Source organism: Chanos chanos, chromosome 4 (assembly GCF_902362185.1).
Source record: "Chanos chanos chromosome 4, fChaCha1.1, whole genome shotgun sequence".
Taxonomy (NCBI): Eukaryota; Metazoa; Chordata; class Actinopteri; order Gonorynchiformes; family Chanidae; genus Chanos; species Chanos chanos.
Window position 1 is genome coordinate 41,861,487 of NC_044498.1, and position 13,561 is coordinate 41,875,047.

General features: G+C 39.7%; 1 protein-coding gene across 1 annotated transcript in view; it reads left to right on the forward strand.

Annotated features, from left to right (window-relative positions):
- Window positions 1-11,106, forward strand: part of galnt2 (UDP-N-acetyl-alpha-D-galactosamine:polypeptide N-acetylgalactosaminyltransferase 2) — a 54,133-nt gene extending 43,027 nt beyond the window's left edge. Inside the window, exons 5-16 of the mRNA XM_030771721.1 lie at window positions 78-145; window positions 845-910; window positions 1,868-1,989; window positions 3,580-3,667; window positions 4,655-4,742; window positions 6,292-6,395; window positions 7,263-7,389; window positions 8,158-8,250; window positions 8,537-8,620; window positions 8,867-8,993; window positions 10,262-10,381; window positions 10,951-11,106. Coding sequence (XP_030627581.1) covers window positions 78-145; window positions 845-910; window positions 1,868-1,989; window positions 3,580-3,667; window positions 4,655-4,742; window positions 6,292-6,395; window positions 7,263-7,389; window positions 8,158-8,250; window positions 8,537-8,620; window positions 8,867-8,993; window positions 10,262-10,381; window positions 10,951-11,106 — 1,243 coding nt within the window. The remainder of the gene's footprint in view (window positions 1-77; window positions 146-844; window positions 911-1,867; window positions 1,990-3,579; window positions 3,668-4,654; window positions 4,743-6,291; window positions 6,396-7,262; window positions 7,390-8,157; window positions 8,251-8,536; window positions 8,621-8,866; window positions 8,994-10,261; window positions 10,382-10,950) is intronic.
- The last annotated feature ends 2,455 nt before the right edge of the window (window positions 11,107-13,561 follow it).

A 13,561-nucleotide genomic window follows, 5' to 3' on the forward strand; every position in this document is an offset into this window, starting at 1 on the left:
GCTGCGCTCCTCTGAATGTCGTGTACCGCGACTAGACCGGTTTAACCTGCATGTCTCTTCTCTGCTCTCCAACATAGTGTCCTTAAGAAGAGTCCTCCACACCTGGTCAAAGAGATTATCCTTGTGGATGACTATAGTGACAACCGTAAGTGCCAGCTTGTTATCCCTTGTGCCCACTGCCATGCCAATTTAAAGCTGTCGCACCTGCTCCACTCCCACTCGCTCGACTCCTCAGTCCCAAAGCGTTAGACTGCTCAGCACCGTGTGTGTCTTTTTCTTTTACATGGGCTTTTCAGTCTCTCTGTTTATGACATAACATTCCCTAACATTCCTGGTTACTGCTACAATTTTTCCTGCTTCCTACACTTCTTTTGTTTGTCAATGGTTTACTGATTGGCAATTTATTTAGCCTTTATTCCATGACGCAAAACGCATGCACAGTAATGCAGCCACGGCAAGTACGTACACGACACATACTACACGAGGCATGCTATTCACGCCACGTAAACACACACATCACACCACTCATGAATGCAAGATATGCAGTGACATGCACTTTGGACATTACATGCTTGGAACATGCCACGCACCGCATACATAGTATTACTGTTATTAGTATCAGCTCCATTTCTACTGCAGTTAGTATCCAAAACTAAGAAGCCTTGAAAGACTGTTTTGGCTGTTTCAGGCTTTTTTTTTCTCTCTCTCTCTCTCTCTCTTTTTTCACCTCAAGACAATCTGTAGTTTGTTCACAAACTTTACTTTCTGTTTTAGATTAACCACTCTGAGAACACCAGCACTGGAGTGTTTTCGACATCATAAATTTGCCTGTTTTGCCTTTCAGCTGAAGATGGGGCCTTGCTTGGGAAAATAGAGAAAGTCAGAGTCCTGCGAAACGATCGCCGAGAGGGTGTGTACCCAAGGGAAAATGAAGTTTAAATTAAAATGAAAATTCAATTTTATTTCAGTTTTTGGATAATATTTATCAAACGTTGGCCAAGTACTTTTATTTATAAGTGTGGGGTTTAGTATGCGACCAGCATATCAAATTTTGAGTTTTTATATCATAACCAGAAATTCTTAGAAATTAGCCTTGACCTTATAAAAAAAACACTCAAGTTTATGGAGTCAGTCTCTGAGAAAGTAAGCTGTAAACAGTGAGGCTGTATTATGGGTTTGAGTTGGAGAGAGCTTTGTATATTTGTCCAACAACGAGAAACGTCTCTACCTATCTGCAGGCAAAAATAGTTGCTGGTCTCAAGGTACTACTGACAATGAACTTTTAAGTTTTAGACAAAAGCACAAAAGATAATTGACTTTGCCTTGGAGAAGAGTAAGATATGAATATGAAAAAGAAATCTGATTTTAGTGGTCCAGCTGATTTAAGTAAAATTCCATTTGAACTTTTATGAATACTTATCATAGACTGCAGGTGGAACTTTTAAATGGCTGATGTCCTTGCCTTTGCTGATATGTCAACAACCAAAATTTAAGGGTACTTTCAAACCGCTGACTTGAAAATATGTTAAACATTTTCAAATAGGATTCAGTGATGGGCAGCCTTTGTTAGTGTAATAACAGTTTTTCTGCTGCACATCTTACCAAAATCAGACATAGGAAAGCTGTATATTAGGTGACCTAAATAACTGTTTTTGTTTGATAGATGTATGTGTTAGTATACAGCTAAATGAAACTTGGCAAGTAAATGCATTGCAGTTTTACCTCTCCGGTGCTATTTTGTTCTGCTGAAGTTAATATGTGGTGTCAAACAGTGGTGAGGATGAACACAGAATATAAAGTGGATTGATTTCAACCAGTACTTGGACTGTTTCTAGTGTCATATGTGCGTATATTTTGTCATTCTCAGGTCTGATGCGGTCTCGTGTTAGGGGTGCTGATGCGGCCACGGCCACTGTTTTGACTTTCCTGGACAGTCACTGTGAGTGCAACGAGCATTGGCTGGAACCTCTGCTGGAGCGTGTCGCTGAGGTTTGTCCTATTCTTAGAACCACCGCAAGCTTTACCTTAGACAAATGCCTAGTAACAGCCGGAATCCGAGAGCGCTGTTTGTGAGATGAAGCGTATGTGGTGATGCATTTGCAAGATGAATGAACAAGCATCCGCAGACTGTAATCACACTTGAGTAATGACTCTTACCTAGGTGCATTTAATGAAAACACCCACACGCATCTCAGCTGTGCCACACTTGCCAACTGTTGCCGGGAGTCTCAGAGAATGCAATTAGTTGAGATCCTTTTGGCAACTGTGTTATCCAGGGTCACTCTTTCACTCCACACTTAACAGTAATCACTGACGATCAGGTGCTTAGCAGTTGCAGGTAGAATTAAGTGAAAAGTGCTCTGTCCCCCAAGTGCATTGTGTCACTTCACCATACAACACAACTCACAGATTTGTTTGATGCAGTGCCTTCACATATTAGAAAAATTACATTCTTTAATCACCCCAACTGCAGCACCTTCTGTGTAAGGGAAGGCATTATGCTCTCAAGCGATTGTTTTTAAGAGATTACGTTAGCCAAGGGTTAAGAACTTTAGGAAGCTACTTTTTTGATACCATGAAGAAAATTGAAATGCGTCGGACTGTGTTGGTCCTCAGACTTTGTTTAGTTACAGATTTAATTTTTTTTTTTTTGGACAGATGGAAGTTGTGCTGTGAACTGAAACACGTTTTTAAGCTTAACAGGGAAGAGTTGACTTATTGTGAAATCCACAGAGTAGAACAAGCAAACCATGTCTCACCAAGATGTCTGCAACTGTCCATCTATGGAACAGGTGTTTCACCATCCTTTGTGGTGAAGCACATCCTGTTTGACACACAACCAGCAGTTTACACACATATACACACACACACACACACACACACACACCTGTTTACCTACTGTTAGTACTTCAATCAGGGACGAATAACAGGTTCCCCAATTGTCCATTGGAAACATTTGCGCTTAATTTGGACAATATGGCTTTGAAGCTTCTATTTATGTCAAAGGCATCAAACACAAAACTTCAGTAAACAAGTCTTGTAATTACTTTATGATGATGCAGTCTGTCTGATGATGTCACTTTGAACAAATGGTCTGCTTATTCCTGAAAATCTATTTCTGACCTGGCAAGGTTGGCCCTCATAAATTTAAGAGCAAGTAAAAATAAATTTAAAACATGGAAAAGAACCTTGGCCTCCCTGCAAATCTGCTGTTCTGGTGTTCTGACATAAATATTTTTCCGTTGCCCAAAAGTGAATCACTGAATCACTTATGAGTTTTGTGGCATAAAACGAGTCCCAGTAGCTGGAAAGTTAGTATTTAGTAGCTGAAGTATCATGTTGTCCCTGATGAAGTAGTTCTGTTACCACTGATTTAACAACTGTCTTTTCAAGATTGGTCTGTTGTGGCCTGAGTCATGCTTAGTACATGTATTGCCTCTCTAGTAAACTAACTGTCTGTCTGTCTCTGTCTCTGTCTCTCTCTCTCTCTCTCTCTCTCTCTCTCTCTCTCTCACTCTCTCTCTCACTCTCACTCCTTCCCCTTCCCTCTCCCTCCCTCTGTCCCTGTGTGTCTTGCAGGACAAAACCCGGGTTGTCTCACCCATCATAGACGTCATCAATATGGACAACTTCCAATATGTGGGCGCCTCGGCGGATCTCAAAGGAGGTAAATTCCCCTGAAGAAAACTGCAGGCTCTGCTTAGGCTCTTACTCCCTTTAGCTTTTTCTTTCTGTTGGTCTCACTGGCATGTTTAACTTTTCTCTCACTGCTCAAAGTCTCACTCACAGATTTTCTCTCTGAAGATACAAATTTTTTGGGAGAATCACATCTGTGTGTACATTAGATGTATGTAAGTTTTTTGGCGTGCATTTGTACATGTGACCTCTGTATCCCACTGTCTGTGGTCATAATGGAAGGAGAGAAAGCCTGGTTGTGAGAACTCTCTGATACTCTAAAAGCATGAAGGGCTTTTGAAATAGGAACCATTTAATTCATTTGTGTGACGATTTAGTTAGATTGCCTTTGAATATCAGAATGTTAATGGCAGTGCCCCGCATATTGATTTAGAGGCTTCTGTACCTTAGGTGAGACAAGAGCCACACAAATGCATATGTAAGCAGATAATAACATTTGCCAGAGTAAGACTCGATCAGAGGGATGAAGTGTGTTACTGATTGCTTATAGTGTCTCATATATCTCTTATGAAATGATCATTCTCGATACTTTCCAATGCTATGCGAAAAAACTTCAAGCTGTGGAAAAAAAGCTGATAGGATCAACATATAGTTGTTCTACTTTGTCTTAGTTGTTAGGCCTTTGGCTTGTTTTCATGAACTGAATTTGCATGACTGAAAGTTAAAGCATTGCCCAGAACTTGGAATTACTTCTCGTGCTTTGCTGCTTTGTATTTATACTGTCCTTCATTGTTTCTTTCTTCACTTCTGTTCATTCTTTTTCTAACATGACATTTCCAGCAAACAGCACTAGGGTGCAAACAGATCAGTTGGTTACATTAAAAGCTTATGACTGACATTTAAACAATAAATGAAGGGAAGGAGAAGTGTTTGCAGTTTTTGAACCAGTGGGGTAACTTTAGACCGGTCATTAAGACTGGTTTAGTACAGTGATTTTACTTTTCCTTGTGGACCTCAGGCTTTGACTGGAACCTGGTCTTCAAATGGGACTATATGACCTTGGAGCAGAGAAGAGCCAGGCAAGGAAACCCCATCGCTCCAATCAAGTAAGCAGTTCTTAGCTTTCCCTCATCTCTTTCACACCCCGTGTAGTTCTCGGACTAGCCTATTGTGCAGGTATTTGTGTGAACCACTGATTAACAGGTCCGCCCTATAGACCAAGGAGCTTCATTAATTAGTTGGATCAGGTGTTGTTGAAAGAAATATGGCCCCTGTGGGCTAATTGTAATGCCCCTGGTGTTAAAATTAGTCCACAGCAAAACAGTCAGAGATTTGTACCTTAGGCCAGTTTGCATGGGGCAAGTTTAGATATGTCTCTGTCAGTACATGGTGATCTTACAACACAGGCATGGACACGCACATTTGTACACACACGCACACGCACACACAAACACACACACTCGTATACTGGATGCCTGTTGTGGTTGCTGAAGAATGATGAATTGTTGGGTTTATATGCCAAGAGATGGCAGCATTTAGTTGATATCCCAAAGCTAATATTGCATACCATTGCATTGTCTATTGGACACTGTATGGCATTCAAATCTGAGAATCATTATGTCGAGATCATTTCTAATCATACTTTTTTTCAACTCCTGATAAAATAGCCATGGTTTTATCTGAGATGTGTAAGGACTCACACAGTGATACAACCAACTGTTCTGCTTTAATAGATTCATAAATCCTCTTTGCACTTGTAGTTAAAATAGACCTCACAGTTCAGCTTAAGCAATGGAGAATTCTGCTTTTAAGTTCGTCAAACAAGCAATACAACAACCTGTGTTAAAGGTACTCTTGTACTGTTTCAGTTAGTTTTTGCCATCATCTTTAGGAAGAAGTTTATCAAATGTAATTCAGAGCCAAGGGGAGGCCGGGGTGAATCCACACTCCACTTTGTTCATGAAACACAATCACATCAAATATACCAAAAATAAATTGGTTGTGGAGCCTTTTCAAATTCTTGGTACGACTTCTAGTAACAATCTCCCCTTGATTTCCTACGGTAATTTTAGGTTGCACATTAACATGGTTTGTGGGTTAGGTTATGTATGTTACAGTCCAAGCATCTCATGTTCCAAAGAGGGAAAAAACACAGAGAAGCAATGAATTAAGCAAGCAAGCAAGCATTCGAAATTACATACATGAATGCACTGAATTTAGGAAAATTAATACCACAACTATATTTAGTACCCGATCCCTGGACTACAGTATAATGACTAAAAAAATGCCAAATACTGTAATATGCCATCTTATGTGCTGCTGTATTTTTTGTTTCATTTAGAAGTTAGAACGTCCACACAATGAAATATAGTGCCTGTTCCATGGAAATATAGTACCTTTTATACATGGGTTTTTAAATTGCAGGGAGGTTGTGTTAGAGAGGAGAGCATAGTCATTTTCCAGACAAAAGGCCTGGATCTACTGCTGTTTTCTAAAAGTCGATAGAACCTGCATTGTGTAGGCTCTTCCCCTAGACTAATTTAGCTTGCAAAGGAAGCAATTAGGAAATGTTGCAATTGGGGTTAGCTATAACTTTAGAGAGACATTGTGAATAAGTCTCTTTTTTTTCTCATCAAATTGTTCTTTCTCGCACAGGACCCCTATGATTGCTGGTGGTCTCTTTGTCATGGATAAGAGCTACTTTGAGGAGCTGGGAAAGTATGATATGATGATGGACGTGTGGGGAGGAGAAAACCTCGGTGAGACCGCACCTAGTTCTTTCCATTGCGCTTCTGAAGTTGACTTGGCCCACTGTAATTTGGTTTTGTCTTGAATTTGGTTTTGAGTTTGGATTTTAGGGGCTTACTGTAGAAAAGCCTTTATTAAGGACAAAAACTATGAAGATGATAAACAGGTCAATTCCACATAGTGTGTCCACCAAAAAAAAGTCATCTCCACCCTTTTTATGAAATTGTCTAGGAGTTATGTTGGATGTTATAGCCTAATACTCTGTTAGACAGTCTGGATTTTCTTACTCATGTTCATACTTGCAGCTTGATGGATGGTGAGTAAGGGAAAAAAAAGCCCAGACTTATTACACAAACAGTGCACTTTTCATGTGCAGTGGTTATGGAAAAGCTTCCACATGATGAAAACCCTGCTGTGCCCGAGAGCTGGGAGAAATTATGTAATTTTGTCATAGAAAGTTTGGCAAACTTTGGGAGCGCTTGGAGACAGATAGTGTCATTAGGTTTATGGATACAGAACAATCAGCCTTATTCGTGTGTGTGCATGTGTGTGTTTGAAAGCAAGGTCTGTGTACCCAATGATACTTTTGTCAGAACTTTTTTTCTCTGTCTCCATCTTTATCTGTATCTCTGTTTGTTTACCGAGAATTTTTTTGTTGTTGTTGTTTTTAACACACACCTCCTTATGGGGTTTTATTTATTGAACTATCTATTGATGGATGAATCCGTTGATGGATGTTTGATGTGCATCTTTCTGCGTTTTTCAGTCAGTCTTGCGTTTTCTGAGAGATTTCCATATTTTCCGTCTAAAATTGCTAGGATTTGTCTACGCGCATGGTTATTTATGCAATATATACATCATTTCTTCTAAAATCTCAGAAATCTCATTCCGGGTGTGGCAGTGTGGGGGCAGTTTGGAGATCATTCCCTGCAGTCGGGTGGGCCATGTTTTCAGAAAGCAGCACCCATACACCTTCCCTGGAGGTAGCGGCACTGTGTTTGCCAGGTAACCAATCGTAAACTCTTATCTTTTTATTAGTCTAATTGACGACTGATAAACTAAGCCTATAGCTGTGCTAAATATGGTGCAATGCTCCATTAGACTGGTTTAAAAGACTTTGTCCAACACAACATGTTAATGATTTTTTCTCACAGAATGCATAAAGGATGTGTAAACTACCCTCAGATTCAGAAAATTGAAATATTGAATGATTCATGTATGCTGAAAAAGGTTAGAGATTGACTGCAGAGAATGCCCTATGGAAAAGCCAAATGGCTTTCAAGTTTTACTGTACAACTTATTTTATTAATCTTAGCTGAATGATAGAGGCCATTGTGAGTCACTTTGATTTTTTTTTTTTTACGTGACCTCTCCAGTCTATGACGCCACTAAACTGTCTAATATAAAAACAATAATACTAATAATTGTAATAATAATCACAGAAAGTAGGGATTGTTCCTTTGGATTCGTATCCTAACCATCTGTAATTAAATGCAACTGTGGTACTTAATTACATGTGGCTGTACTGAAGTTTCCCCATAAGGAGGATATGCAACATTTATTTAGCACAAATGGTGTGTTTCTCAGTTGATGTACACAGCCTAGTGGCTGAACATTGGTACTGACGTGTAGTAATATTCCCACACTGTTGCAAACAGTATCGAAATCTGTTGGACAAGGTGCCTTGGCACTAAGAAGACAGTTGATATTTAAGAAACCTAAAACATGTTAATATCGTGAGTCACTTCAAGCACAGCTGCTGATTCTTCACAGGAACACCAGGCGAGCGGCAGAGGTGTGGATGGACGAGTTTAAGAACTTCTACTATGCAGCGGTGCCCTCGGCCCGTAACGTACCCTACGGCAAGTGAGTGTCCTTACAGCAGTTCAACACTATCAGATTTCACATTATCCTCTTCATGTTTTATGTGGACTTTATACTCTTTTCAGCCATCCAGCAGGTCGGTTTATTTCTTCCTTTTTTTCCCTTTTTTTTTTTTTTTTTTTTTTTTACTTCTTGGATTTTATTAATTTTGCGCTCGGGTTGAGTTGAGATTCCCAAAGCACAGTTTGAACTACATTTAAAATTCAGTTACAGCAATTTATTGGCAAAAATTTCTTTCAAGTTAAAATCCTCCAATTTCTCGTTGTAGCATTCAAAGCCGATTGGAAATGAAGAAGAGGTTGGGCTGTAAGCCATTCAAGTGGTACCTGGAAAACGTCTACCCAGAGCTACGGTGAGATGGGCAGAACTTTGAATGCAAAAATCATTGCTTTTGAATGTTGCTTGTTTATTTTGGAAATCAGAAGTGTTGACCTTCTCTGACTATGTAGCAGTTAATGGTGAGAATGAGTATATAAAGTGATGCAAAAAAAAGAAATGTCGTTGTTGATGGAGAACTTCACTGATACATACGGTAGTCAGAGAATTGTTTAGTCCCTGACAGTTTAAGCTGAGTATTTTATGCGTTGGTCTCTGACAGGGTTCCAGACCATCAGGATATTGCTTTTGGGGCTTTACAGCAAGGGGGCAACTGCCTGGACACACTGGGACATTTTGCTGATGGTGTAGTTGGGGTGTATGAATGCCACAACGCTGGGGGCAATCAGGTACCAATCCGTCCACAGGTACTGATCAGATTTATGCCTTAGTCACCAGCAGAGCACTGGGTGAAGACACAGACACAGACACACACCTGGCGATGGGGCTGATCTGGTTTGGTGTAAGGGCTACAATATGGGTGAATGATGCTGAAAGGAGTTCCTGAAACATTAAATATCCACTTTTGGTTCACATATGATTGCCTTTTATTTCAAAGTGTTGTCTTCCCAAAGAGCACCAGTGATGAACTCACTATGCTATCGGTCACTTCCAGCACATTCAGTATTCTTTATGGTTTGTTTATTGTACAACTTGAACTGAACAATATCAGTGAGAAGATTTACACTCCTGCTACTCATTAGCATGGAGAATTGAGCATATACATGGCTATCATCATGTATCCCAGGGGTGGGCAAATCCAGTCCTGGAGGGCCGGTGTCCTGACGGTTTTTGTTTTCACCTCTTAGCTACCTGTTGATTTTCAATTTGAAAACAGGTGTGCATGCTCTTCAGCCAATCAGAGACTGTATTTAGTTGGTCGACAAGAAAAACAGCAGGACCATGGCCCTCCAGGACTGGAATTGCCCACCCCTGATATATCCCTGATATATTTAAATCTTTGCAAGGTTAAGCAGCCAGTGGCCAAAGGCTATGGTCCCAAAATCCCATACATGTGTTCCTAGTTCAGTCAGAATTGCTCAGCAGTGAGAGAGAGTGGTTGCTAAGAGCAGCTACACCATTGCAGTTGACCCTTGCTGTTTTCTGCCTTACCTCCTACTGTCATTTACTTTTCTTGTAGATAAGATGATAATAGAAATTACACGTGTGTGTTCTGGTTATTCAGAACAGTAAAGATAAAATGATCTCATGTAACAATCAGAATATTTGCTCTACAAAGGAAACGGCTTTAAAGAACGCATAGCTGATCACAGTGAGAGCTTCAAATGAGAACTAAATCCAAAATCACTGTTTGTCCCGTACATTGACCTGACATTACCTGTCCCCAACCACTTACGTGCAAACATCATGATTTATTTTTATAATGTCTCCTGTCTGTGCCCAGTGGAAAAAGAAGTTAAGGACAGGACAGAATATAGGAAGCCATCAGAAACCGCATACTGAAAACATTCAGTTTAAGTGAAATCAGTAAAGCTTGAGGTTATCATATGGAGCTTAATCTAGATCCTTGATAATCTGTGGATATTCTGCTGAGTTAATGTACTCCCAACCCTGCGTGAATTGAGAGTGTTTTCTTTTTCCTCACTCTCTGCGGTAGGAATGGGCCTTGACCAAGGACAAATCAGTGAAGCACATGGATCTCTGTCTCACAGTGGTGGACCGTACAGCTGGCTCACAAATCAAACTGCAGGGCTGCAGGGAAAATGACAGCAGACAGGTTAGTGAAACCAGACCACCGTCCCATCGTGCTGGATTCGTTTCATTTCACCACCCACAAGCGATTACCGTGGACTTACAACACGTGGGCCCCATCGTTGTACTACAGTGTCTCCTGAGGCCGATGGGGAACCTACACACTTTCAAAGTGAACCCAAGGGAAATGACACTATGTTCCCCTGGATATGCCTCTAAACTAGATAGATGAAAGAAAGGTGTTAGCACACCTGACTGAGTTAAGGGGATGCACAATACTCTTTGCCTTCCCTCGCTGACACAAGGTTTGTATTGTGATGGAGATTCAAGATAGTAGGAGTTGGTAAACTTAAACTGAGAGAGAAATCCAAATAACAAAAACCATATATGTGGCTGGTCTCTGCATGAATACTGCATACAGGTACTGCAGTCAGTGGTATTTGACATTACTGAAGGATACGCCGGCATGGTTTAGTGTCCTTTAATGCAAATTTCCACTGTGAAAACCACACTCTTGTTTGTAGGAACTACATGTTTACGTAAACATCCACCTGAGCCCAGTGTCCATATTCACCATCTGCTTCTGTATTGCAGAAATGGGAGCAGATAGAAAACAACTCTAAACTGCGGCACCTGGGTAGTAACTTATGCCTGGACAGCAGGAGTGCACGTAACGGAGGTTTGACCGTAGAAGTCTGCAACCCCTCGCTCACGCAGCAGTGGAAGTTTACCCTCAACTTACAACCCTAAGTCTACGCCCTCATTCTCCACATCCTTGTCCCATCCGAACCTTGAAACCAGTGCTGGGCCGGCAGTCTTCACCAGAGAGATCCTATACGGCTGAAGATGTGGGCTCACTCCATGGGGCTGTTCAGCCTTAGGGGATGCAGCACTCAGATGGACTACAGAAGCGAAACTAAAAAAAAAAAAACAAAAAAAACCTGATGACAATTTCCATCCAACTATATACCTCACTGTTTCATCGTTTGGTCCAGCTCTTGAAAAGTGAATCTACGTTAATCTAATTTTTTTTTTTCTTTTCTGTTTGCTCTTATCTCAGAACTGAGGGAATAAGATCGATTTCCTCTTGGGGGATTTTCCTTGTAATAGTTTACTTTTCTTTTTTTTTTCTCTCTCTCTCTGTTTTCCCCTCTCTTCCACTGAATTTCATCACATTTCTGAAACAGAGGTGACTAGTAATTTGTCACCGTTTTTTTTTTTTTTTTCCTTATCCACACAAACAATATTGTCGAATGTAAAGACAAACGCCACAGAGCCTCCCTTACCAGACAGGCGTTGGCCAGGGTTTTTATTTTCTTATGAAGACAGTTGCAGAGTGGGTTGGTTTGAGTTATTTTATTTTTTAATTTTTTTTTTTTGTCTTCGATGAGAAGGGGTTAAGGTGGGGAGGACTCCACTAAGTGTGCTCTTCCAGCAGATGTCCACTGGAGGAAGTACTCAGGCTTTGTTTGCAAAGTCTAAGCTGAGAGGAAGAAGGAAAAAGACCAGCTTGTTTATTTTTTTTTTCCTACAATTTGTATCGAGTGTCTTTCTGTCCCTGACTTCTGTGTTTAAGGTGCAATGTTTGAGGATTAGAACTACTTCCTTCTTCTTTTTTTTTCTTTTTTTTTTTTTTTTATAAGGGGACCTCTCACATGTTGAAAATGCGGCAAGGAGTTGTCCAGAAATGTGTACTGCTGCTGGATCATCACAGATTGTAGCACTGGCTGCTACTATACAGTGTCTTTCCCCTTTATCCATCAAAGTTAATCCACAATTGTCATATCTTTTAGTTACTTTTTTTGAAACACTTCTAGGACAAAACAGATAGCAATGCATAGTTTAGCCAGCTGCATTATTTTCCTCCTACTAATGACATGAATTGTCTTTGAAACGTCTTTGTATTATGTAGAATAATCCAGTTAGTAAGAGTAAATATAAACTGGTATTTCCTTATAATCCATCATTTTCTCTTGCTGTTCTAATGTGAGCAAAAATTGTATCCTCGTATTGTTTATCGTTTCCTCTCTTTATCAGTGTTGCCCAAAGTGATGTCTCTGTATTAACCATGTGAAGTGTTCTTGGTTAGACATGTATTACAGGGTAAACATGGATTCAAAGTTTTGGTAACAGGAAAGGAAATGACACGCTCAACAAACACTGTGTAGTAGTACAGTCCTGGTGGTTCTCATTTTTTTTAAGTGTTTTTTTATTTTTATTTTTTTTATTTTTTTTTTTTAATAAGAGTATAAGGATTGGCACTGAAGGTCAACAGTAATGTTTAGAGGGGCGTTGTGCATTGCATGTTCTACCAATACTTGAGCATCTTTTTCTTTTGAACTGTTTCTGTTTTCACTTAAATTTATGTCAGTGATTTAGGTGATTTGCCTTGGGTGATATCCATTATACTGTAAAAAAAAAAAAAAAGAAAAAAAATATGAATGTGGCCTTGTGTGAATGGAAAGATCTCAAAATACTTTTTGAAGATAGGCAGAAACATCTGCCATTCAACTAGACTCACAGGACAATGGAAACAAGATTTCCTGTGTGAGAGAGCGTGTGTTACTGCTTGGTTTTTTTTTTTTTGCCCCACATTGTGCCATAAGCACAATATTTGGTCCTACGTCACATTAATAACTTTCAATACATGTGGTACTTTAGAACCATTACTGTTTTTAGTTTTTGGGAAAGCAGAATTTGTCGATGTTATGGACAATGAAGCCTGTGATGTGTCACAAAATAACAGTTTATTGACGTAACCTATTAATGTTTGAGTTAGGTAAAAAACCAATATAATTTATATTAGTGTAGGAAAATCAAGTCAATATAAACAGATTCTCTCACCATGCATTTTGATTGGTCATCTTGAGAAATGAATATGGTTTTTATAAGTTCTTATGTATGCCTTTTTTTTTTTCTTTTTTTTTTTCATTAGCCTATATTTTCTAAAGGGAAGCGAGGCCCGTGTTAAGGTGTTCAAGTCTAGCAAAACAGAAAGTCATTCAGTCTAAGACTCAACTCCTTTTGTTCACTACCACAGTGATGTTGCACTTCCAAAAAAAAAGTCTTTGATATGACGCTACTACTGTGATAATGCATATGGAGGCATAAAGCAGGATGGGGTTTGAATAAAAAAGAGGCCTATCTTCCTCAAGTTTGTGTGTGATATCTGCCATTGAAACAAGAACAGGACCCCTTTAGGAAG